At 37.7% G+C, this 26,980-nt stretch overlaps 1 protein-coding gene across 12 annotated transcripts in view; it reads right to left on the minus strand.

The window, feature by feature from the left end:
* Positions 1-26,980, minus strand: part of RALGAPA2 (Ral GTPase activating protein catalytic subunit alpha 2) — a gene marked incomplete at its 3' end in the record, with an annotated part of 326,498 nt that overhangs the window by 158,331 nt on the left and 141,187 nt on the right. For all 12 annotated transcript variants that reach the window (XR_013992302.1, XR_013992303.1, XM_081034222.1 and 9 more), the window contains 3 exons: positions 20,896-21,089; positions 19,971-20,069; positions 19,581-19,736 (listed from right to left, as the gene is read on the minus strand). Coding sequence is in view for 10 of the 12 variants with exons in the window: in XM_081034222.1 (XP_080890348.1) it covers positions 19,581-19,736; positions 19,971-20,069; positions 20,896-21,089 (449 nt within the window). The remainder of the gene's footprint in view (positions 1-19,580; positions 19,737-19,970; positions 20,070-20,895; positions 21,090-26,980) is intronic.

The following is a 26,980-nucleotide window of genomic DNA, read 5'->3' on the forward strand; positions in this document are numbered from 1 at the left end:
TGTGAAATGGGAATGGAAATGAAACCAACACCAAAGTGCTCGTACAAAAGGCAAAGAAGACATCTGAAAGCATTTTGTAAATTCTAGAGCCTCATACATCATTGCTTTTATTAAATTACAGCACCATTTTTAAATCATGATATCACTAAAATATTAATTTTCAAGGATCAACTGAAAATTAAGACTTGAAATAAATGTAAAATCTACTCATTAAAAAAGAATGTGAAATGAAAGCCAAGTCATTCTGATAATTCCATATAAAAACATTCAACAATAAGCTGACAAATTTCTCAAGTGCTGACTTGTTTGAAGGTACCATGTCAGCTGCTGGGAGGATTTTGAGGCGGAATAAAGCATGGTCCCTGACTTCCAGCAATGACCTCTTAGGGGTAAGGAACAGCTATGAAGTGAAGCCAGGCCTAAGAGCATAGGACTCCTGCAGTGGGACAGGCAGTATTCCACGGGGACCCAGGGAAGAAAAGCAAATAGGTGACACAAAGGCACTGGGTCTTGACAAAAGGACCATGCTGAACATGGTCAAAGGAAGCCTCTAGTATAGAAAAAAAAAAAAAAGGTATGTCTTTTATTTTAACATCTTATTACTAAAAGGTTCTCTTTTGCTAAAATTTCTCTAGCCCATGAATACCTACCAAAGAATATTTTTCTATTGAAGAACAAAAGAAAAACTGTTGTTTATTGTTTCTATAGAAAACAATGTTGTCTCTAAAAATGTGTTCCAGTAAATAGCATTAATAGCTGGACAATCTGCAATTAGCACACTACCACTTACTGTTATGTATTAAAAAGAAATCAACAGACAAAAAGAGATTTTTTCCCACAAGAAGAGCACTTTCTCACAGAAACAAAATTTGCAATTTAAAATATTTTGCCTGACATTATTTCCTTGTACCCAAACCTATCCTTTATGGAGCATAAACCACAGTCATGCTTTAAAATCTCTTATTTTCAAAATCACTCCTTTCCAAATGGGAGCTAAAAATCCCCTCCCCAAGTACAATGTAGCACTTGAAATATCATTGGATGTCATCTCTCTGTCTCTCAGCTCTTCTCTGCCTAAAAAAAAAAAAATAACTCTAAAAACCTTCATAGAATTCTAGATGGAAAAAGATAACCTTGCAGGTCAACAAATGATATTTCACACAACGGGGAATCCCCTCTGCAGTGACCACACCAGAACCTACTGAAGGCTTAACTGTCCTCACCTTTCCAAGGCTCCAAAGAGAGCTACAATGACACCATTTCATGAAACAAGAAGCTCAAGCCAGCAAAGGCTTTGTGGTCACTGACTGATGGATGTAGAGACTTAAGTGCAAGGCCATGGCTAAAGCTCTAAAGTAGATGTCCCTTTTCTTCAGGGTGTCCATGAGACGGCCAAGCCAGATAGCCTTGGAGAGATACTTTAAAGACTGAGAGGCTTACAAACCTCAAATCAATTACCTACCATATCTCAACAGGATACTCTGTTAGAAAGTTGTCTCTGGTGGTGAGCGGGAGTCATCTATCAGTTCCTGCTCTGGAAGTAAGACAGCCTGATCCCTCTCTCCCCATAGGCATAGTTCGAGACATTTGAAGAAGGCAATTATCTGTGCCCATGTGCCAACTCTTCACCATGCAAGCTGTTTTCTGGCCATTCTTCTTCCTCTCAGCTACTCGGACAGCATGAGGGGAGTAGAACTACCCTAAACCCTTTCCTGCCTCCATTCACGCTTGCAGTGCCTCAGACTTTGTGGTACAGGCTGTACTACTTATTCAGATAGGGCTTCCAGAAATAAATCACAGCCATTTTTCATGTTGACTCTGAATTAATTATATCACTCCATGTTTTACTTAAACTAGTTTTCAAAACATAAATGCAGAATTTTAAAAGTTGAACCATATGAAACTGCACCCATTTTTTCTGAAAAAATAGTTCAAAGCTGGCAATTTTCATATAGTTCAACCTAAAACATTTGCCTCTCTTAACTTTAATCTCCCTGGTTAAATTTTTGTATGATTTAATTTCCTTGGTTAAATTGAGAGAGCTAGTCTTTCATTCTTGTTTTGATTACTGAGTTTATCATTTAATTCATATTGCCTGCCTCTTCTCCCTGGTGTCATCTGCACAGTACTCTTAAAACAGGGTTTCCCAACCTCAGCACTATTGACACTTTGGATTATCAATTCTTTATTGTGCACTTGTGCATCGTAGGAAGTTTAATGATATCCCTGGCTTCTACCCACTAGATGCCAGAGCCCCCCACTCCTCACTTGTGACAACCAAAATGTCCTCAGATATTGCCCAATGTCCCCAGAGGAAGGGAGGTAGCAAAATACCCCTGAATCCCAGGAATCACTGTTCTAGGGTAATGAATGTTGACTAGCTCACCACATACAAAGTTCATTACTGCTTTGAAGTTGATAGTCGGAACCAGAGTCTCAACCAGAATGGTTCATTCAACTCATCTACTTTGGTCACCCATTCTTCCCCATCATATGATGTGGTTTTAAGGTCTTCCTTTTTTTCTTTAATTTTCTATCAATCAACACATAGAGTGCCTGCTCTGTCTGTGAAAAGACAAGATATACTCCAATGAGTCCACTAAGGAAGATTCCGGGGATTTGGGCCTTGGAAGACACCACCATACAATCTCCTTCCAGAGAGAGACCTCAGGGCAAAAGAACATTTTTCTCTACTGAAAAATGTAGGCCAGCATATACACTATATCATATGGTAACAGTTTAGTAAGAACAAAATCTTTCAGTTGTCTACATACATTGAGTTGCTATTATATTTAATGCTTTATTTCATGAAGCATGTATTTATTAAACACTTACAGCTAATATACATAATTCTATTCTTCACTGATAGCATATTCTTCACTGATAGCATTTACTGAAAGCCTTTACTAAAGAAGGAAAGTCTTTACACCTTTAACTCCAAAAAGGGAAATCAAACAAAATTCTACTTTCTGGTCTCTCAGGTAGTCTTCTTCCTGTCTGGATCAGCCTCCCATGCCATCATCTTACCTTTTAAAGCTGTGAAACAAGTTCACTGCACATGTGTGTAACCTCAAAACCAAAACCTCCACCATCTGTTCCTTCTACGTATTTCTACTCTCCTTACTTAGGTGTAAGTGGGCTCAGTCAATAGCTTAGTGAAAATAATTATTGGTTTTACAGCTGTAAAAGAAAAAAAAACTTTCCAGTTTTTTATTTTGGTACAGTCTATCTTAAGTCTCACAGCCATCGATGGCTGAACAGTTATAATAATTTTTTTTGATAAAACTTTGACTAACCTATGGTTTGTACATTCTCATTGAACCTTATAGGAAACACTTAGAAACCACTGGACATTATTTGATGGTATAATATTATCTATATGATAGACTCTACATTTCATCACTGAATTTACACAAAAGCATATAAAAAGAATTATCATTAACTTAACGATACATGTCAGGAGAGGCTCGACGTAATCTACCTATCCTTGCAAATACTATTCTTTCATCAAACCTAAGGCAAACTTGACAGTTTTTATTGCTCCAGTTAACCTTTATACCCAATAAAATCCCATTAATTTGAATAAATTAAAGCTAATAAAAATTGTATTTTTAGAAAAACAAGTTTGTTTTTTAGTGTCAAATTACTTTAAAAAAACAAACAGTAACTTAAGCGGCTAACAAAAACATAAAATTAAGAGAGATCTTTAGAAGTTCTCTGGTTTAACAACTATAAATAAATTTATAGTTTGCACATCAACTGTTTGAACTCCAATAGGGTTAGAAAGTATGTTCTCTTAAGTGGGGAGAAAATGCATCTGGAAATCTTTGCTATACATTTCTACTTAACAGGCAAGAATTCTTTGAGGACACTCCTCTATACACTGTTTGTCTGCCTTTGTGCTAAGATGTACACAGTGCTGAGAGGGGTCACATCCTACCTCGCCTCCACCTTTTCTGAATTCATCTTCTTGCCTTTCTGAGTTGACTTTTGCTTCGAGAGATAATGGGAATAGTGCCAAGAGGCCCTACTTTTTGAGGGCACTTACCACTCAGCACTGTATATCTTACCTGTCCAAAGTATCTCTCTCTCTCTCTCTCTCTCTCTCTCTCTCTCTCTTTCTGTGACACACTCACACACACCCCCTGTGTGTCTCAATACTTGTGAAATCCTCATTACCTTGCCCCTGGGCTGCTACAGTAATTCCCTTTCTGTGTGCGCTGTAATCATTCTCTCCTGATTATAATCCATCCTACATAACCACCATGGTTTAAACTTCCTAAAATGCTTTTTGGTTATGTGGAGTGTCATGCTCAAAAACCGTCAACAGCTCCCAATTAACCAGGGGATGAAAAAAGACTGAATCAAGGCTCTATACAGTGCTGCCTGGATTCATGTCTACACATTATTTCAAGTACATATCTGACACTAAATAAAAAACACTATGGTCACTGTACCTTGAACATGGCCTAAGAAGGTCTGTATCTTTGATATGCAAAATTCTCCCCTGCTTCTTGTGCTATCATCTAAATCCTATTCATCCTTGAAATTCCTGCTGAAATCCCACCTGCACTGTAAGCTGCTTTCAAACCAACTTAACTAGAGGGGTATTCAACACAGTTATAGTGCAATTCCTATAACGTGTGTATCACTCATTTGGTCCTCTGCACAAGTTGATGGATATTATACTCATTTGTGTGTCTCACATAAATATATACCTTTAAAACCTGATTAGGTCTTTACTATGGTAAGGAAAGATATTCCACCTGAGAAGTTTATCAAACCTTTTAGTAAAGAACCTAATAATAAACTGCCTCCAAATAAATCAGGTCATAAAATGGTCAATAGGAGGCGGCCTTAGAGGTCCTCTAGTCCAGCTCATTTACTTGATCACCTGTGGTCAGGCAAGTCCCCAGGGCCAGTGGGTGACAAAGTTGAATCTAGCACCCAAATCTTTTAGCATCTGATATGAAGCTTGTCATACATAGAAGTCAAATGTTGAATACATTTTGCAGCCTTGGAAGATATATTTCCTTATTCTTAGAAACTTTAGGAATAAGGCCCAGAATTAGTCCTATTTTTACTCACTGTACAACCCCATAGTTTTTTTAAAATTGTTTTTAAATAAAGTTTTTAAATTAGCCTTCCAAAGTTCCTCTACTGATACACATCAGGGTTAATATTTAATTGTTTAAACATCAGTTGGACCTTTAAATATATAAATATGCACTTTAACCTACTAGCATTGAATTAAAATCCCATTAATTCAAACCTCGGTAAAAAAGAAAATACTTGCTGTACAGATAAGCAATGGTAGTGTATTAGAATTATTTCTTTGAATGTGAGATAAACAAGGTCCCTAATTTGCCATCTTAATTCTTCCTTCTCTGAAACTGAATATTCATTTATGTTTAGCTTTAAATATATTTATAAATTTATATATATCTAACATATATGGTTCTAGTTAAAAGTCTAAATTTTCAGCAAAGAATAATTCTTTGTCTGAGAAAAGGTGATGCAATTATTACACATCACTGCATGATACAGGCTGTCTGGGGTTATTAAAAGAGTCAGGTATGGCCAAATCACAAGTATCACCCCTGCGCCTTGCTTTCATAGCTGAGTCTTATGCTCACTGAGGGGCCCCTTGGGATCTTTTCACAAATGACTGCTTATTATTATATTATTCCATCATATACCTCATGAGAGGAGATTGTGACATCCGTTAAGAAAGTCATGAACTATTTTGACTTCTATGATAGGATACTACTCTGCATATGTTTAAAATTGTGTTTTCTTTAACACTTGTGTGGCAAAGGTTCATTAAAATATAAAGTTAAATGAAAGCAAAATGTTCCTAAAACATTTTGTTAAATAAAAGTTTAATTTATTTAACATTTAAATATTCTTGGCTACCAAGCCAGTAACTAAAATGAAAGGAGTAGGGGATGTTACATCTGCACGTAACAGCTGAAGTATGAGCCAGTGCCGACTACACATCGCCAATGCCCAGCACAGTACCTTTCAGAGCATTCACCGTCCGCACCAGGTTCTTACTTGCAGATAACAGAATCTGCTCTGCTGAGATTAAGAGGAAAGGGATTTATATCAGGGCATTAGATGTCTGTTAGAATTTCTAGAAGTGCCAGGGAACTGAGCATGAAACCTCTACAGCCAGGAACAAGATGGCAAGCAGGAACACGTAGGCACAGCACAGAGCAGTTCCAACAGAGACTCCGCTGCCTGCTCCTGCCGCCAGTGATACAGGTGCCTGAGCAGAACTTTCATAACAGCTGCTGCCCACCACTCGCCATCTCCGCTTTCCAGTACCACGTAGGTGCCTCTGCCAGATGGAACCTGGGTCAATGTCAACCCAGCTGCAAGGAGCTGGGGACATGCAGAGTTCAGCTTTCTGGCTTCCATTATTCATAAAGCACACTGGGTGGGATGAGGAATGGGTAGAAAGTGAGCCAATGGCCATGGACACACAAGGAACATTTTGGAATAACACAAGGATTAAATAAACATATCATTACTGTGTTTGACCCACAATGTAGCGAGAGATCATTTCTCTACATGTTCTGAAATTCCACAATGCCTAGTTGCATTTTTAGTCAAATTATTATGTTCAAAAGTAAGAACACATGTGGAGGAAGACTCTAGTTGTTGCTGTCCTTCTCCACACCTTCTCTAGAATCATTGCAAGGGCTCAAACTTACTGAAGGCTATTGTGTCCAGGCTCCAAATTGAGCACATTACGTGTTTTACCTCCTCAACGTTTCCAAACAACCCTCTGAAGTAGGCACTATAATAACCTGCATTTTACAGATAAGGGAACCAAAATACAATGAGGTCAAATGACTTGGCTAATAAAGATATAGCCAACTGAAAACTATAAGACATTATTAAAAGAAATTGAAGAAGACACAAAGAAATGGAAAGATGTTCTGTGTTCACAGACTATAGGAATCAACACAGTTAAAATGACCATAATACCCAAAGCAATATACAGATTTCATGCAATCCCCATCAAAATCCCAATGGCATTTTTTTAAATAAATGGAATAAAAAAATCATCAGAATTGTATGGAATCACAAAAGACCCCAAATAGTCAAAGCAATCCTGAGAAAAAAGAACAAGGCCAGAGGTATCACACTCTGATTTCAATTTATACTATAAAGCCACAATAATCAAAACTGCATGGTACTGGCAGGAAAAACAGACACATAGATCAATGGAATAGAATTGAGAACACAGAAATAAACACGTGTGTGTGTGTGTGTGTGTGTGTGTGTGTATATATATATATATATATATTTCATATAAAATTTTATATATAAAAATATATATAAAATTTTTGACAAAGGAGCCAGAAACATACAATGAAGAAAAGACTCTTTAATAAATGGTGCTAGAAAAATTGGAAAGCCACGTGCAAAAGAATGAAATGAGACTGCTACCTGTCACTATATACCAAAATTAACTCAAAATCGATCAAAGACATAAATATAAGACCTGAAACAATAAATTGCATAGAAGAAAACATAGGCACTAAACTTATGGAACTTGGGTTCAAAGAGGATTTTATGAACTTGACCTCAAAGGCAAGGGAAGTGGAGCAAAAATAAATGAATGGAACTATATGAAACTAAAAAGTTTCTGCACAGCAAAGGAAGCCGTCAACAAAATAGAGTCATCCAACTGAATGGGAGAAGATATTTGCAAACAATATCTCCGATAAGGGGCTAATATCCAAAATACATAAAGAACTCATACAACTCAACAACAACAAAACACACCAAACAATCCAATGAAGAAAATGGGCAAAACAACTGAACAGACACTTCTCCCAAGACATACAAATGGCCAACAGATATATGAAAAAATGCTCAATTTCACAAGCTAGTTGGGAAATGCAAATCAAAACCATCGGGAGACACCACTCACACCAGTTAGAATGGCTATTCTCAACAAGACAAACAATAACAAGTGTTGGACAGGCTTTACAGAAAAAGGAACCCTCATACACTGTTGGTGGGAAATGTAAATTGATATAGCCACTATGGAAAACAGTATGGAGGTTCCTCAAAAAATTAAGAATAGAATTACCATAGGACCCAACAATCCCTCTTCTGGTACCTATACAAAAAAAATCTGAAAACATTTATCCGTAAAGATATATGTACTCCTATGTTCATTGCAGCATTATCTGCAGTAGCCAAGACATGGAAACAACAATAGATGGTTGGATAAAGAAGATGTGGTACATATATACAATGGAATATAACTTGGCCATAAGAAAAGATGAAATACTGCCATTTGCAACAACATGGATGGATCTTGAGATTATTATGCTAAGAGAAGTAAGTCAGACAGAAAAAAATTGAGAACAATATGATTTCATTCATATGTGGAATATAAAACTGAAAGCAACACACAAACAAGACAAAAAAATTAAACAAAATCTCATAGACACAGACAACAGTTTAGCGGTTACCAGAGGGTAAAGGGGGAGGGAGGTAGACAAGGGCAGAGATGGTCAAATATATTGTGACAGAAGGAGAACTGACTCTGGATGGTGAACACACAATGCAACATATAGGTGATGTATTATAGAATTGTACACTTGAAACCTATATAATTTTACTAACCAATGTCATCCCAATAAATTTAATAAAAATTTAAAAAAAGTTATAGCCAAGATTGAAGCTCAGACAGGCTGTCTTAAGATCCATGCTCTTAACTGTTAAACGATTTCACACTACATTATATTGTATCATAACTTTGTACTATTATGATTCAGATTTGTAGCTGAATTGTTATTTCAGAGCAGAACAATTCATATTCCTCCTGCTAAGAGAGGCTTCATGCTTTTATGGTGTGTTATAATATACGATAATAGGACATTATAGATGAAAATCACAAAGACCTTCATTTCCCAAAAGTTCTACATTCTAATTTGCAATAATAATTCTGCATTAATGTAAGCTTTTCATTTAAAAGAGAACTTAACTTTGATGTATGACAAATTACATTAAGACATTAAATCTGTAAGTCATTGTTAAAAAATAGACTGCTTATTTTAAGCAAAGAAAACTTTTCAGTCTTTGATATATGTTCTTAAAAACATAAAAATAAAATTCCTTTCCTCAACTGTCCTTTTCCATTTCACACATATTGATCTTTCCATGTTTTTAATAATGATGAAATTAATAGGAACTGCTTTTAATAAATGCAAATCATAACTCCTTTTATGTCCAAATATTTCGCGGAAGATTGAGGTGAAGAAGTTGCTTAAGCATTATGAAAACCTAAGCAGAACCAGGAAAAGCTTTAAAAGAAAAGTTGAAAGATGGTGATGAACTTGGAAGGCAACTATGTAAAGGTATTTGCAGGTTGGATGTGGGAGGTACTCCAAAAAAGGTGGATTCTGAGGTAGGGTGGGACCAAGGCCAGAGCTCAGGTAAAACAAGAGAGAAGAGAGGACCAAGTCCAAGGACTGCTTTATTGACCAACTTGTTACTAGCTGTGAATCAATGAAAAAGTTATACCCTGTGGAATAAGCTAGGCCTGCCTGTGGATTCTAATAGCCTTTTTAAAATATGTGGCACTGGGCAAAAGTTCTCAGTATTTTTTGATACAGTGAGTCATGATATTTACCTAACTGAAGTGCAGAGAAGAATCAATGGGACAACATCACACAGTTCCCAGCAGACTGTGGCACTGCAGGTGCTGGGGAAACAAAGATCATCCACCCCCACCAGTCCACCAGACACAGAGCAGCCAGGTAGAGGGAAACCAAATGGAAGACCCCTTCACAGGCAGGCTGGGAAGCCCCAAAGTCACCCCAAATTTTGTTCATAATTTACTGTTATTTTGAAAGTCTTTATGATCCTAATTATTTCCCTAAACCCATAACATAACATAATCAATTTTGAAAACTTAGTTGAGGAAAAAATAAAGCTATTTCAAAGCATTTTTCTCATTCTAGTAAATCATGAAGTCACACTGTGGGAAATGCTATTTGATAAGGTCATCATTTTACCTATTAAATTATTAAGTTATTAAAATAGCTAAAACTGGTCCAACCAATATCAAAAAAAGTTGGTTTGGAATGTAACATTTTGAATTCTGGCTACTTGGTACAAGTATTATTATTATTTTTTTTAAACAGAGATAGCTAGATTTGTTTAAATAATTAATTTACTATCATATTAAATGAAACCATGATTTTCCATGGTTGTATAACAGGACATAATCTTCAAGACATCTATTTCACACAATCTAATTTAAAAAGTCTTCAATTACTATAAGTATCCTTATATCTGTAAAAAAGACTTTTAACATCTTAGAGCTTATTTCGAATTCAACACTTTATTAGTCACAACTGACAAAATTTTGGTACTCTCAGATTGAGAAAAGCATTTGTAAAATGACCATGCCACACCATCAGGCTCACAGGGCTCTGGGTCTGAGAGGCAGCTTTAAAGCTCAGTGGTGGTCCTTGAGCCACAAAGCTGAGAGTAATGCAGACAAGTTTGCCATCCAGAGGCGAAAGAAGGAAATTCACCTTGGATTTTATTTGTAAGACAAAACTAATAAATGTATAAATTCTAAAAATTACTTGCTATCACTTATCTTACTCAAAAATAAGAAAATTTTTATAAGGTTCTCTCTGCAGCAACAAAGTCTTTTAGTTCCAGGCTACATAAAAGTGTGGTTCTTTGAGAACTCTCACAAAAGGGAAATACACCACGAGATGGTACAAGTCATAGGTGCACAGTCTGCCAATTAATAAATTCAACTGAACATATCCTATCAAAATGGCGGCGGGAGGTGAGTCTCTGTAAAGCTCCCCTGAATTTAAAACTAATCGAACAACAATAACTCCACAAAGGACTCCCTGCACAGCAGACAGGCAAGACGAAGAGGCCGACTACTGAATTCACCTCCAGGTGGGTGAATCGCGTGAGCGGGGGAGGAGGGAAGGAAGAAGTGCGGAGACTGAGCCGCGCGGGCGCAGGACGCAGACCTAGCTCAGTGCTCGGAGCCTGCTGCTCCCGGATCTTCCGCAGCTGCGGGAGAGGGAAGGACTCGGACTGCTAGGGCTCCGCTTACGGCCCACAGGGCTGAGGGGGCAGCATATAACACGGCTGAACCCAACGCTCACGGCAGAGACCTCGGAAAAAAGACTGAGGAAGAAACTGAAAACGGTGGTTCAAGCCCTCACTGCCGAGCAGAGAACGGAAGCCTTAGGCACGGAGACTAGCCGCCCCCTCCCTACCCTCCCAGAGCTCGCCCCGCTCCCACCTGCCCGGTGATAGAGGCAGAACAGTAGCAGTGTCAAATCAAAAGAACAGAATATTTGCAGTTCTGAGAACTGTGGACTGCAGACACAGATTCGCAGCCCAACTAGTTCCGGCAAAGGGGAGGTAGCTGTGGAAGCAGGACTGGCTGTGGTGGTGGTCGCCACCATTGCTCTGAACCACCTCTCACAACTCACCCGGCCCCTGGCCCCACCTATCTGGGCAGATCCCTGCAGGAGTAAACAGAACTGCTGAAACATTCGAGCTCTGAATATGGTGCAGAAAGAGCTTTGGAACTTCAAAAGCTCTCCAGATACTCACAGGGACATTGCGCCCTATGACCAGGTGAACTGTTAACAGAGGAGAAGCCCGTCTCCCAGGGAATCCCCCCCTTGTGTGAGAAGCTGGAATAGTGCAGAGAAAACATAGCCATACTGTGTGAGAGAGGAAAACAAAAGGCTACAGTCGGAGAGAAAATAAAACATTCTACCAACAAGTACTGGAAAACAAAAAAAAGACCTCTTCCTATCAACCTGTTGCAGAAGCCACTCCTGTAGATGTCTAGGAAGAGAAATAATAAATCAGTAATTGCTATGAATAACCAAGGCAACAAGTCAGTTCAGAAAGTGAATAGTCTCCAGAAAAGGAACTTAAAAGATATGGAAATATGTGACTTAAATGACAGAGAATTCAAGATTGCAGTTCTGAAAAAACTCAACGAGAGGCAAGAAAACACAGAAAGGCAATTTAATGAACTCAGAAACGCAATCAAAGAACAACACGAGCATTTTACAAAAGAGATTGAAATTTTAAAAAGAACCAAATGGAATTTCTGGAGATTAAGAACTCAATAAAAGAAATTAAGAATGAAATAACCAGCTTAGGTAGTAGAGTTGCCCAAATGGAGGAAAGAATCAGTGACATCGAAGATAGAAACTTGGAAATTACACAGATGGAAGAAGAAAGAGACTTGAGACTTAAAGTAAATGAAAGAACTCTACAAGAACTGTCTGACTCCATCAGAAAGAGCAATATAAGAATAATGGGCATACCAGAAAAAGAAGAAAGAGAAAAAGGAACAGAGAATATATTCAAACAAATTGTTGATGAGAATTTCCCAAACTTGTGGACAGAACTGGATCCTAGAATCCAAGAAGCAAATAGAACACCTAATTACCTCAATCCCAACAGGCCTTCTCCAAGGCACATTGTATTGAAGCTGTCTAAAATCAACGCCAAAGAAACAATCCTCAAGGCAGCCAGGGAAAAGAAGACGGTAACCTACAAAGGAAAGCCCATTAGATTATCATCCGATTTTTCAGCAGAAACTCTACAAACCAGGAGGGAATGGAACCAAATATTCAAACTATTGAAAGAGAGAAATTATGAGCCAGGAATAATATATCCAGCAAAGATATCCTTTAGATACGAAGGAGGAATAAAGACCGTTCCAGACATACAGAAGCTGAGGGAATTTTCTAATACACAACCTGCACTACAAGAACTACTAAAGGTGCCTTATTCAACCACCATAAACAGGGACAATTTGTGGCAACATAAAAAGGGGGAGAGTAAAGGCCTGAACTAGAATATGGGAATGGAGAAAGTAAGTGTGCTGAAGAAAATGGAATACTCTAAATATCAAACTTTCTTTTACATAAACTTAAGGGTAACCACTCAAAAAAAAAAAAATCCAGAACTGAAATAAATACTGTAATAAAAGAAGAAACAGAGGGAAACATCATAGAATACCACCACACAGAAATAATAGACAACAACAAAAAGGCAAAGAAACAATGGAGACACAGCATTACCAGAAAACTAAGGATTGAATGACGGGAAATCCTCAGATATCCATAATCACCCTAAATGTAAATGGACTGAACTCACCAATAAAAAGGCACAGAGTAGCAGACTGGATCAAAAAACTAAATCCAACCATATGCTGTCTCCAAGAGACACATCTCAGCTACAAGGACAAGCATAGACTCAAAGTGAAAGGGTGGAAATTGACACTCCAAGCAAATGGTACCCAGAGAAAATCAGGTGTAGCCATAATGATATCAGATGAAACAGACTTCAGGGTGAAAAAGGTAACAAGAGACAAAGATGGACATTTCATAATGGTGAAGGGGACTATACAACAAGAAGATATAACAGTCATCAATATTTATGCCCCCAATCAGGGAGCACCAAAATATACCAAGCAACTGCTAACAGAACTAAAGGGAGAAATTGACCAAAACCCAACTATTTTAGTGGACTTAAATACATCATTGACAGCTATGGATAGATCATCCAAACAGAAAATAAATACGAAATAGCAGCCTTAAATGACACATTAGATGAAATGGACATAATTGACATATATAGAGCACTTCACCCTACAACATCAGACTATACATTCTTTCCGGGTGTACATGAAACATTCTCAAGGATAGACCATATATTAGGACATAAAATCAGCCTCAGCAAATTTAAGAAGATTGAAATCATACCAAGCATAATCTCTGATCACAAGGCTTTGAAATTGGATATCAACTGCGAAAAGAAAGCAGGAAAAAACACAAATACAAGGAGATTAAACAACATAATTTTAAAGAACGACTGGGTCAAAGGAGAAATTAGAGGAGATATCAAAAGACACATAGAAACAGATGACAATGAAAATACATGCTACCAAAATTTTTGGGATGCAGCGAAAGCATTTTTAAGAGGGAAATTTATATCATTACAGGCCTATCTCAAGAAACAAGAAAAATCCCAAATAAATAACCTCATGTTACAACTTAAAGAACTAGAAAAAGAAGAACAAGTGAAACCCAAGGTCAGCAAAAGTAAGGAAATAAAAAAATCAGAGCAGAACTAAATGAAATAGAGAACAAAAAGATAATAGAAAAACTTAATGTGACAAAGAGCTGTTTCTTTGAAAAGGTTAACAAAATTGACAAGCACTTGGCTAGACTCACTAAGATAGAGGAGAGAAGACACTAGTTAACAAAATCAGAAATGAAAAAGGGGAAGTTATCACATCACAGAAATACAAAGGATCATGCAAGAATACTATGAAAGCCTATATGCCACCAAATTCAATAACCTAGAAGAAATGGACAAGTTCTTAGAAACATATAGCCTTCCAAGGCTGAATCATGAAGAACTGGAAAATCTAAACAGGCCGATCACCAGTAACGAAATTGAATCAGTCATCCAAAACCTTCCCAAAAGCAAAAGTCCGGGACCAGATGGCTTCACTAGTGAATTCTACCAAACCTTCAAAGAGGATCTAATACCAATCGTGCTCCAATTCTTCCAAAAAATTGAAGAAGAGACAGTACTCCCTAACTCATTTTATGAGGTCAACATTACCCTGATACCAAAACCTGGTAAGGACAACACAAAAAAAGAAAACTACAGACCAATATTTCTGATGAATACAGAGGCAAAAATCCTAAACAAAATTCTAGCAAATCCAATACAACAATGCATTAAAAAGATTATTCATCACGACCAAGTGAGGTTCATCCCAGGGGCACAAGGATGTTTCAACATCCACAAATCCATCAATATGATACATCACATAAACAAAATAAAGGACAAAAATCATATGATTATATCAATTGATGCAGAAAATGCATTTGACAAGATACAACATCCATTTATGATTAAAACACTTAATAAAATAGGTATAGAAGGAAAATACTTGAACATAATAGGGCCATATATGACAAGCCCTCAGCTAATCTCATAATTAATGGTGAAAAACTGAAGCTCTTTGCTCTACGTTCAGGAACACGACAGGGCTGTCCCCTATCACCTCTGCTTTTCAACATAGTGTTGGAAGTCCTTGCCAGAGCCATCAGGCAAGAGAAAGAAATAAAAGGCATCCAAATTGGGAATGAAGAAGTTAAATTATCACTCTTTGCAGATGACATAATGCTATATATAGAAAACCCTAAAGACACCACCAAAAAGCTATTAGAAATAATCAACAAATACAGTAAAGTTGCTGGCCAGAAAATCAACGTACAGAAGTCCACTGCATTCCTATATACTAACAATGAAATCTCAGAACTACAAAAAACAATTCCTTTTGCAATTGCAGCAAAAAGAATAAAATACCTAGGAATAAACTTAACCAAGGATGTGAAGGACCTACATGCTGAAATCTACAAGACATTATTGAAAGAAACTGAAGAAGACACAAAGAAATGGAAAGACATTCTGTGCTCATGGATTGGAAGAATCAACATAGTTAAAATGGCCATATTACCCAAAGCAATATACAGATTTAATGCAATCCCCATCAAAATCCGAAAGCATTTTTTTAAGAAATAGAACAAAAACTCATCAGATTTGTTTGGAACCAAAAAGACCCCAAATATCCAAAGCAATCTTAAGAAAAAAGAACAATACTGGAGGTATCGCACTCCCTGACTTTAGCTTGTACTACAGGGCTACAATAATCAAAAAAAGCACGGTATTGGCAGAAAAACAGACACATAGACCAATGGAATAGAATTGAGAACCCAGAAATAAAACCACATAAATATGGACAGATAATTTTTGACAAAGAAGCTAAAAACATACAATGGAGGAAAGACAGCCTCTTCAATAAATGGTGCTGGTAAAATTAGATAGCCACGTGCAAAAGAATGAAACTGGACTGTTATCTGTCACCATGTACCAAAATTAATTCAAAATGGATCAACGACTTAAGCATAAGGCCTGACACAATAAACTGCATAGAAGAAAACATAGGTACTAAACTTAGGGACCTTGGGTTCAAAGAGCATTTTATGAATTTGACTCCAAAGGCAATGGAAGTAAAAGCTAAAATAAACAAATGGGACTACATGAAACTTAAAAGCTTCTGCACAGCAAAAGAAACCATTGACAAAATAAAGAGGCAACCAACTGAATGGGAGAAGATTTTTGCAAACAGTGCCTCCTATAAGGGGCTAATATCCAAAATATACAAGGAACTCATGAAACTCAGCAACAACAAAAAGCAACCCAATTGAAAAATGGACAGAGGACCTGAAGAGACATTTCTCCAAAGAGGATATACAAATGGCAAATAGACATATGAAAAAATGCTCAACATCGCTAATCATCAGAGAAATGCAAATGAAAACCACAATGAGATATCACCTCACCCCAGTCAGAATGGCTATCATCAACAAGACAAATAGCAACAAGTGTTGTAGAGGCTGTGAAGAAAAAGGAACCCTCATACACTGTTGGTGAAAATGCAGACTGGTGCAGCCGTTATGGAAGGCAGTGTGGAGGTTCCTCAAGAAATTACAAATAGAATTCCCAAATGGCCCAGCAATCCCTCTCCTGGGTATCTACCCAAAAAATCTGAAAGCATTTCTCTATAGAGACACGTGTACTCCAATGTTCATTGCAGCTTTGTTTACGATGGCCAAGACATGGAAACAACCAAAATGTCCTTCGATAGAGGAATGGATAAAGAAGTGGTGGTATATATACACAATGGAATATTATTTGGCGGTAAGAAAAGATGACTTAAGAACATTTGTGACAACATGGATAGATGTTGAGAGTATAATGCTAAGTGAAATAAGTCAGACAGGAAAGGCAGAGAACCATATGATTTCACTGATATGTGGTATATAAACCAAAAACAACAAAAGAACAAGACAAACAAATGAGAAACAAAAACTCATAGACACAATAGTTTAGTGGTTACCAGAGGGTAAGAGGGGTGGGGGAAGGAAGATAAGGGTAAGAGGGATGAAATATATGGTGATGGAAGGAGAACTGACTCTGGGTGGTGAATACACAATGGGATTTACAGATGATGTAATACAGAATTGTACACCTGAAATCTATGTAATTTCACTAACAAATGTCACCCCAATAAATTTAAAAGAAAAAGAAAAAGAATTTTAACTGTATTTTTTACAGTCAAAAATTTCTTTTCTTTTAAAAATTAATATAACGTGTTTCCAGAGGTACATAGAAGTTCTGGAACCACTACCATGATCTATTTAGACTTGTGGACCCACGGTTAAACTAATTACCAGAGATATTTCTCACTTAAATAAGAAAAGTTTCTTTTATTAGAAGGTCTTCTGTATAATTTTCTTCTGGCAAAGGAATAATGTTTATTCAGAGGAATTCTGTTTGGCAGATAGTTAGGGCTTCTAAAACATATAGCAATAATTGTTAAGGTTAAAGCAAAACAGTCAATTTCAAGCTTGTAATGGCTTAAACAATACGCAGATTATAAAATAGAGATTTATGATATTCCTGTTTTGTCTTAGAAGTCTGGACGTTGGGAATACTTCTAGTAACATATTTTACAAAGAATGACGAAAGATCAAACTTAACAAAAAACATGGCATGCATTAAAATGAGAAAAAACGATTTTAAGTATAAAATTTGAAAACTTTTTCTACACTATAAAATCTTATTTTTTGAAATAATGTTTTAGTTCTCAAATGTTACAATATGTTTATTTCATCTCATTTTGTTGCTTCATTTTTATTCGAACACACTTTAAAATAGAAAGATGATTCTAAACTCACACCTATTTATGTGACTTTCTGAAAATTTTCATTCTAGGAATACTGCTTATTGTTTATTTCAAATTGTTTTTATTATATTCGAAAATTCTACAGTTGATTATTATTTTCAAGTAAATGTTTTTCCTAAAAAAATCTTAGCAAAACACTGCTTTTAAGTATAGCACTGTTACCTAAAGCTTTCTCTCGGCTCTGTCACTGAGGAATCTCATTATTATCTATGAGAGTTAATTCTCTTCCCTATTTATACCCCTTATTCTTCCATATGCCCTGAATTAAATCACTATGTAAAAGATGCTTCCACCTGCAATGATGGCTGCAGAATATCTGAGCATGGAGCACAAAAAAGTTCTACTCTCACATCTCTATTTCTTTACTTATTTGGGAAATAAGTGAGACTGTATATCTAAGTTCAACCTGATAAATAGATGTCCTTTACACACTGCTGAAATTAAAGCAAATATGATAAAGAAAACTGAGTAGTCAATATGGCTAATAAAAGCTCAGTGATTAAAGCTCAAAGTCTTTACCCGGGAATATACTGCAAGAGTTAACTAGGGCCTAAGGATTGGGAAAGTTCAAGTGCATTCTGAAACAACAAAGAAAAGCTGGTTAATCAGAAGAATGACCTCTTGCATGTATCCGAAGGACATCAAAAGGTCTGTATGTCTGCATCTCACATTCAAAGAACAAAAGAAATACAGAAAGGACAGCTACTGGTAGTTCATGAATGATTCAAGTTCATTGATAAGTATCTATAATTTAAAGGGTAAATTCTGAAACACTCTCCATACCTCTAAGTGGTCAAGAAGACCTAGTGATAAAATTAAATGCCTTAAAATTTCTTGAATCTTTAGTATTCCTTCTTCCCTTCTCCAATGCTACCATTATCGTTCTCATCATTTTAAAAATCTACATTCATTTAACCACTTCCTAATTAATCTCCTCCTCTCCAGGCCCTACCTCCTACTCTGCCCTACCACTGTAACATTTTTAAATCCATCCTCCAAACAGAGTCCAGAATAATCTCTGTGAAGTACAAACCAATCACATCACCTGTCTGCCTGATATTCCGAGAGCAAATCAAGAGTCAGAGCATTCCTGTCTCTCACTGGCAGGGGACTTTCCAAGGGAGGAAGGCCAGGGGCTGACCACATCCCACACTTCACACACAGGGTCTCCAAGCAGGCGCTGTTGCTAGGGGCTGCTTTTGCATTTCTGTTTCAACTTAACCACCAATCATATTTCTTTTAGGAAAAATTAAAATAATGTCTCATTAAGAAACATCAGGACCCTTAATTTATGGGTGAGGTCTTCAAAAAAATAAAAACCATCCTAACTCCTAAAACAATGTTTTCAAACCTTTGTGAATGACCAGAACCATTTTCTTTAAACATCTAATGTAGAACCCCAACAAAAAGTGGTTGAAACCACATTTTTGAGGTTGACAACACAGGCAGAGGTTAGATCACATAGAATTGTACAGGCCATAGAAAGAAATTCAAATTTTGTTGGTGCAATGCAGTCAGTGGGAGAAGCAGGGATGTGAGAAAGTCTGATTTACCTTTTTGAAGACCATTGTTGTTGCTGTGTATAACAGAATTGCAACTACTGAGAATTTTAGCGTTTCTGATATATTTTCAAAAACTCCAATTTAACTTGCAAAGAGTGATATGCACTTTCCAAATAATTGACTACCATGATAAAGGAGTCACAGAATACCTGATCCTCACTGGTTAATCCCAGGTGCATCACAAGGTAAAAATGAACCAGAAAGTCCGAATTGGGCAGAACATCCTGGCGTCTGGTCATCATGGCACAGATTAGTCTGTAGGCTTGTAGTTTGCCTTCCTTATATTCATTTGGCAATGTTGTCGCCTGCCAAGGAGATGATGTTTAAAGATTTAATCAACTCCAGATGCAAAGCATTTCAACATTTCATTTACTTCTCAGTTTTCCATAAGAGTTGTTCATGGAGATGTGGGACATATTGGCTTTAGTAAGACCCAGCCTGTCTTCAAAACATGCAGTCTTGGGCAATTACATTTTTAAAACTCAATTTCAGAAAGGAAGAGGAAATTACAAGAAAGGAATAAACACGTATCTACTTGCCTTAAATAGCCATGATGCAAACATTCTGAGTGGTGGGATCAAGACCGGAGGAGATGGAGAAGACTGGTTATCCAGGCTTATTGCTAGATTATCCCGTATCTAATTCACACAGAGGAGAATTTTAGGGAAGACGACAGTTTATCCCAATAATATTTCAATATTGTGTTCCATGGTCAAATAGCTGCTTCTAATTAAATTTGTATAAGTTGAGTGAAAACCTACAATATTTACAAGTTTTTCTTTTATTGTGAGATCTAGTGTCCGTTTGAATTGTATATCTACTGTATATGGTTTTAGATTTAACACAAAACTAGGGCATTGTTTTTCCTTGAATGTTAATGCCTGGAGAGATCTTAAACTCCAAATGAAAAGGAATGGCTCAATAAGTTATACCATACAAACATGAATCATGTTCTCTTTTTAAAAATATAGTAACATGGGGGAAAGTGTATGTTATAAACAAAAACAAAAGCCAGAATGAAAATTATATGTACTTTAAGATTCTACTTTTGTAAAAATGTGTTTAGCCCTAGAAATAAGACTACATATTAATATTGGTTATCTCTGTGGGACGGTGATGTTGATATTCTTCTTACTATTGTCCTACATTTTCCAAACCATTCCCACTGGTTTTATTGTACAATAAAACCAGCACCACTTTTATAACGAGAGTAACTAAAACTACTGAATAATACCATGTTCTTAAAAATCCTATAGTAATCTTCTACTTACGCATTAAATAACTCTTCTGCGTTTATAAAATGACCAAACCATTAAGTATTATTATTTGATAATCAAATGTTCTTTGCATAAACACCTAACTTTTGTTCCAGGATATGTTCAGTAGTGAACTGCAATAGTTCTTATGTTAAACAAGAAATAAATCTTCCCATGTTAGAATAAAAGGTAACATAGCAGGACGTACCTTTGCTAGTTTGTACCAGAGTTCATAGAGGTAGCCAAACACTTTGGCATGGACCTTGGGTGACTGGATATTATTCACATCTCCGAGGATTCCCAAGACTCTTCGCCACAACACAGCAGCTGAGTCTGGGTGCCAACCAGTGAGGTTCCCTCCAGCGATTATACTACAGTCATCTGCAAGGCATTCACTGCTATCTATGGATAAAACATGAGTGTTAACCCTGGAGACACAATCTTGATTTCACCATTAGAATGCTTTTTTTTACATGCAAATTACCTATGTTTGAAAGTTTATGTATTCTGGGTAAAATAATTAAGATGAAAAGTATGAAATAGGCAACCATTTAAAAGGGTAGAAAAACAGGATCAATGAATAAAGGTCAAATGACTAATTCTTTAAGTGAAAAGGGCAACAACTTAGAGATGACCAAACAGTTCCTGGAGACCCAGCAAAGGGTTTTCTAAAGCGGGGGAAGGGAAGGAGGGGAACTTGAGTAGGATGGGTAGGGAACAGGGCCATGAAAACTAGGAGGCCAGGGAAGGCCTCATTACCGGAGTAACATTTACAGTGGTTCTTATTGTTCACTCAGGTTTATTAGGGGTATAATTTGCTTACAATAAATTTTATCCCTTTTAGATTCAAGGAGTTTTAAGAAATGTATACAATCATGTAAAAGTCACCATTAACTGAAACCGTAACTGAGATGTGGAAGAGTCATCACAACAAAAGTGCTCTTTTATAGTCACTTTCCCCTATTCTCTGCCCAAAGCAACCACTGCTGGGTCTTTCTGTCCTTATAGTTTTGCCTTTTCCAGAATGTCATACGAATGGAATCCTACAGTGTGTAGCTTTTCAGTTTGGTTTCTTTAACCTTCGGAAGCATAACACATTTCAGATCATCCACGTAGCTGTGTGCACTAGTCCGTTCCTTCGTGTTGCAAATTAATATTCCATTTTATGGATGTTATCAAAGCTTGTTTATCCATTCACTTGTTGAAGGATATTTAGATAGTTTCCTGTTTTTGGTGATTATAAATAAAGCTACCATAAACATTTATGTACAGGTCTTTGTGTGAACATATGTTTACATCTCTCTTTTGTTGGACCACAACCAAAAATGGCACACATTATTATTTCTTTGTTTATTCCTTCCTTTGTAGTCCATACCTAATAGTGGCTGCCTGGAAAAGAGGTATGTCCTTACATATCTGAAAGTGTTTATCCCTAACCTGTAATTCATAGTGTGGTTGGATATAGAATTATGTGCTGGAAATGCTTTGCTCCACTTTCTAATAGTTTCCTTTGTAATTTTATAGCCAGCATTATCTGATACTTGAAATTTTTTTAATGAAAAATTTTTAACTTGGGAAATTTTAGTATCCTGTGTTTGCACCTAGTATTCTGAAGACTCATAATGTGCCTTGGTATTATTTATTTTCAACCACTGTTTGGCACTCATTAGGTCCTTTTAGCTACAATATTAATGTTCTTCAATTTGGTGAAATTTTATTTAATTATTTCATTGATAATTTCCTCTCTTATATTTTTTCTATCTCTTTCTCAACCTCTTAAGGTTTAAAATCTCACACGGGTCCTAATTTTCTTATCTTTGCACTCCTATTTCCCATCTTTTCTGTTTTTGTTCTACTTCATAGATGCAAAGTGGATGTCTCCAACTTTGTCTTCTAACCCTTCTATTGACTTCATTTTATTTCTGCTGTCATATTTTTAATACCCAAAAGCTCTTTCTTATACTCTTTGTATGTTTTGATATTCCTGTTTCTTGCAATGTAACACAGTTTTAAATTTTTCTTTCTGTGGTCTCTTCTTCTTTTAAGATGTGTTCCTCCCTGCCCCAGTCCCATATTCTTGTATTTGTCTCATATTTTCATATTGGTATCTTCTTCAAATGGCTGGGGAGCCTTGCGTATCTGCTCATATTAAAGAAAGGTCCACAAAAGAGATGAATGGAAGCTTAGTCCATAGGCATAGTCTTTGGTGAGTTTCACCATATTTTTGGAGAACTTCAGTTATACAAGGTGTGATCAAACAATATGGTGAATGTTTAAATAAAAAGCTTTATTACAGTAAAAGACATACTGTCATTAATCCCCCTCACGATACTTTCACTTCAAACACTTTTCCCACCGTTCTTGCCACTTTCTGAAGCAGTTCTGGAAGTCCTCATTCGTGAGTGTCTTTAGTTGTGCTGTCATGGTTGTCTCGATGTCCTGAATCATTTTGACTTTGGGGAAGAGCCAGAAGTCGAACGGTGCCAGATCTGATGAAGAAGGTGGATGTTCTTCATCCACTGTACATCCACTTCACAAGGTAATGTTTTTATTTGACAGAAATTGTTATATACCAGAAGCGATGTGTGACATGGAACATTGTCATGATGGAGGATCATTTAAGGCACACCTTAAATCACATCTTCTCTCAACCATAGCTCACACCTGACTGACTGCACCGAACAAGTTGAAACTTGTCACACACTGTTACTAGGGTTCGACTTGCCACTTCCCGTATCAAAAATTCCTGCCTTTCCACTGGATGGCACTTGGCAGTAGCATTCACCATAGTTCTTTATCACAGTGGAAAAGGCTCCGTGTCACACATCGCTTGTCGTACGGCAATTTCTGTCAAATAAAAATATAATGATGTGTCCTCACCCATCTTATTCACGCGGATCTGGCACCACATGACTTCTGGCTCTTCCCCAAAGTCAAAACGACTGAAAAGTAAAAGTTTTGAATTGATTCAGGACATTGAGGCAACTACGACAGCGCAACCTAAAGACATTCATGAAAGAGGACTTCCAGAACTGCTTCGGAAAGTGGCAAAAATGATGGGGTAAGTGTGTTTAAAGCAAGGGAAACATTTTGAGGGGGATTAATGGCAATGTGTCTGTTATTGTAATAATGTTTTTATTTAAACGTTCACCATATTGTTTGACCACATCTTGTACATGTCTTTAGGGTGTGTTTTTTTCCCGAGAACTCAAATTCCAGAAGTAAGACTCTTGCCTGCTTAGAGAGTATATAAAGTCTTATTTAGTTCCTTTGTTTTCAAGATAGCACCTCTACATTCAGCTGTGATTTGGTGGTGAATCCAGGCCAGAAATCTCCCAATTTATTCTCTCCGTCTTCTGTTGTGAAGCTCTAACTACTTCTTAAATAGACTTATAATTTTCATATTTTTAGCTCCACCATTACCTCCTCCTTCTGTAGCGACTTTGTGTGGGCAATTTTCTAACCTTTCAGGACGCCTGTATTAATTGTAGTCAGGTTGCTTCTTGGCTTTCTCCGCTACTGTCACAGGATTCAGTGCACTCAAGTCTGCCAAGTCCTTTACATCTCATGTATCTGCAATTTGCAAAAGTTGTTCGTGGCTTCCAGTCAAGATGGTGGAGTAGGTAAATGCTGTGCTCGCCTCCTCCCACAACCACATCAAAATTACAAGTAAAGTCCAGAACAACCATCATTAAGAATTACTTGAAGTCTATCGAACAGAAATCCTATAACTAAGGAAATACAGAAAAAGCCATGTCGAGACTGAAGAGGGGCAGAGAAGCGAAACAAGCTGGCCGCATACTCATGTGGTGGTTAAAAATCAACATGGACATCTCGGCTGCGAAGGTACCCCCTGAGGAGAGAGAGATCCCAGCCCCACACCAGGCTCTCCAGCCCAGGGTTCTAGTGCTGGGAAGAGAAGTCCCCGTAACTTCTGGCTGTGAAAACCAGTGAAGATTGTGGCTGAGTGACAGAGAGGGCTGCTGGAGTCCCAGGTAGTCCTTTTAAAGGGCTTGTGCATGAACTTACTCACTGACAGACTCATTCATTCTGAGCCCAGCTCTCAGGCAGCCTGAAAGGTACCAGGGATATATGGGGAGGAACTGAATCGCCTGGCTTTAAGGTGAGGGATAGACAGGCAGCTTTCTCTCAGACAGATGCTGGCAGAAGCCACTGTTCCTTTATGAGCCCTCCCCCAACCCAGCAGGTAGGTTCCATATTTGAGACTCTATCAACCTAGCTAACTCTGTTTGCTCCACCATGATGATTCCCTGAAACCCTGCCCCATCCAATTTGTGGGTCCACCCAAGCCTTTTGCGGGAGGTTTTCCATACAAATAGCCTGTCTTGACTCATGCCGCAGACTTTCCTAAAATCTCTCAAAGGTTCACAAAAACCAAACAAGCAGCATCTTGCCTCAGCATGCCTCTTATTTCTTGCTGAGCAGCCTGAAGCCTGGCACTAGTGGCAGCCTGCCTCAGTTCATAGCTTAGCCTCTCCCGGGCACCTCCAACCCCAGCACTACCATGTTTCCCGGAAAATGAAACCTAGATAGACAATCAGCTCTAATACATCTTATGGAGCAAAACTTAATATAAGACCTGGTCTTATATTATATTATGTAAGACCCGGTCTTATAGTAAAATAAGACCGGGTCTTACATTAATTTTTGCTCCAAAAGACGCATTAGAGCTTATTGTGCAGCTAGGTCTTATTTTCGGAGAAACACTGTAGTAGCAACCATCTGCAGATCATTTTACAGCTCATACCAAGTGGCCCCTGGCAGGCACAGGCAGCAGCTGATGTTGGCCTGCACAAGAGCCCCTCCCAAGAGGCCCCATAACCAACACACCCAGTGGCCAGCTTCAGATCATACCTGAGCACCACCCAACCACCTCCACAAACAATGCACCAAAAGGACAGTCAGGGCAGGCACCAAAACCCTGCTAAAGCAAATCATACTCCATAGGGTAAGCCCCTGCACCATGGTTCCTCTACTGTAGTCATGGCCAATCCTTACAACCAATCAGCCTGAGGGGCAATGCCTCCCACTGACATGCCAACAGCAATTAAGGCTCAACTACAACAGGAGGGCACACAAACGGACATACCTGGAGCACCTGGCTCAGGTGAACACGGAGACTGCACTATGGGCCCCATAAAACACATACTACACAGTGCCACTCTCACAAGGCAGGGAGACACAGCAGCTCTACCTAATACATACAAACAAATGCGGGGAAGCAGCCAAAAGGAAGAAACAATGAAACAGTTCTCAAATAAAAGAACAGAACAAAGCTCCAGAAAAAGAACTAAACAAAATGGAGACAATCAATCTACCAGACTCAGAGACGAAAACACTGGTTATAATGGTCCCAGTGAGAACTTCACCAAAGAGATAGGAAACATAAAAATGGAGATAGAAAACATAAAAAAAAACCCAAAAAACAGTCAGGAATTAAAAAATACAATAACTGAAATGGAGAATACTTTACAGGGCATCAACAGTAAACTGGATGAAGCAGAGGATCTAATCAGTGATTTGGAAGACAAGGTAGCAGAAAACACACAATCAGAAGAGCAAAAAACAAAAAGAAGCAGAGGAATCCAAAATAACGAGGATAGTTTAAGGGGGCTCTCTGCAACAATACAGAACAATATCAGGAATACCAACATTTGCATCATTGGAGTACCAGAAGGAGAAGAAAGAGAGCAAGGAATTGAAAACATATTTGAAGAAATAATGACAGAAAGCTTCCCTAACCTGGCAAAGGAAACAGACCATACAACCAGGAAGTGGAGAGAGTCTCAAACAAGATGAGCCCAAAGAGGCCCACACCTAGACACATCATAATTAAAATGGCAAAGGTTAAAGATAAGGAGAGAATCTTATAAGCAATAAAAGTAAAGCAGTTAGTTACCTACAAGAGAGCCCCCATAAGACTATCAGTTGATTTCTGAACAGAAACTTTACAGGACAGAAGGAAAGGCATGATATATTCAAAGTGATGAAAACCAAGGACCTACAACCAAGATTACTCTACCCAGCAAAGCTATCATTTAGAATCAAAGGACAGATACAGAGCTTCCCAGACAAGAAAAAGCTGAAGGAGTTCATCACCACCAAACCAGTATTACAAAAAAATGTTAAAGGGACTTCTAGAAGAAGAAAGAAGAAGAGGAAGAGGAAAAGGAGAAGGAAGAGGAGGAAGAGGAGCAGGAAGAGGAGGAGGAGGAGGAGGAGCGGAGGAGGAGGAGGAGGAGGAGGAGGAGGAGGAGGAGGAAGAAGAAGAA

The sequence above is a fragment of the Rhinolophus hipposideros genome (genome assembly GCF_964194185.1).
Source record: "Rhinolophus hipposideros genome assembly, chromosome: 22".
In the NCBI taxonomy this organism is placed as follows: Eukaryota; Metazoa; Chordata; class Mammalia; order Chiroptera; family Rhinolophidae; genus Rhinolophus; species Rhinolophus hipposideros.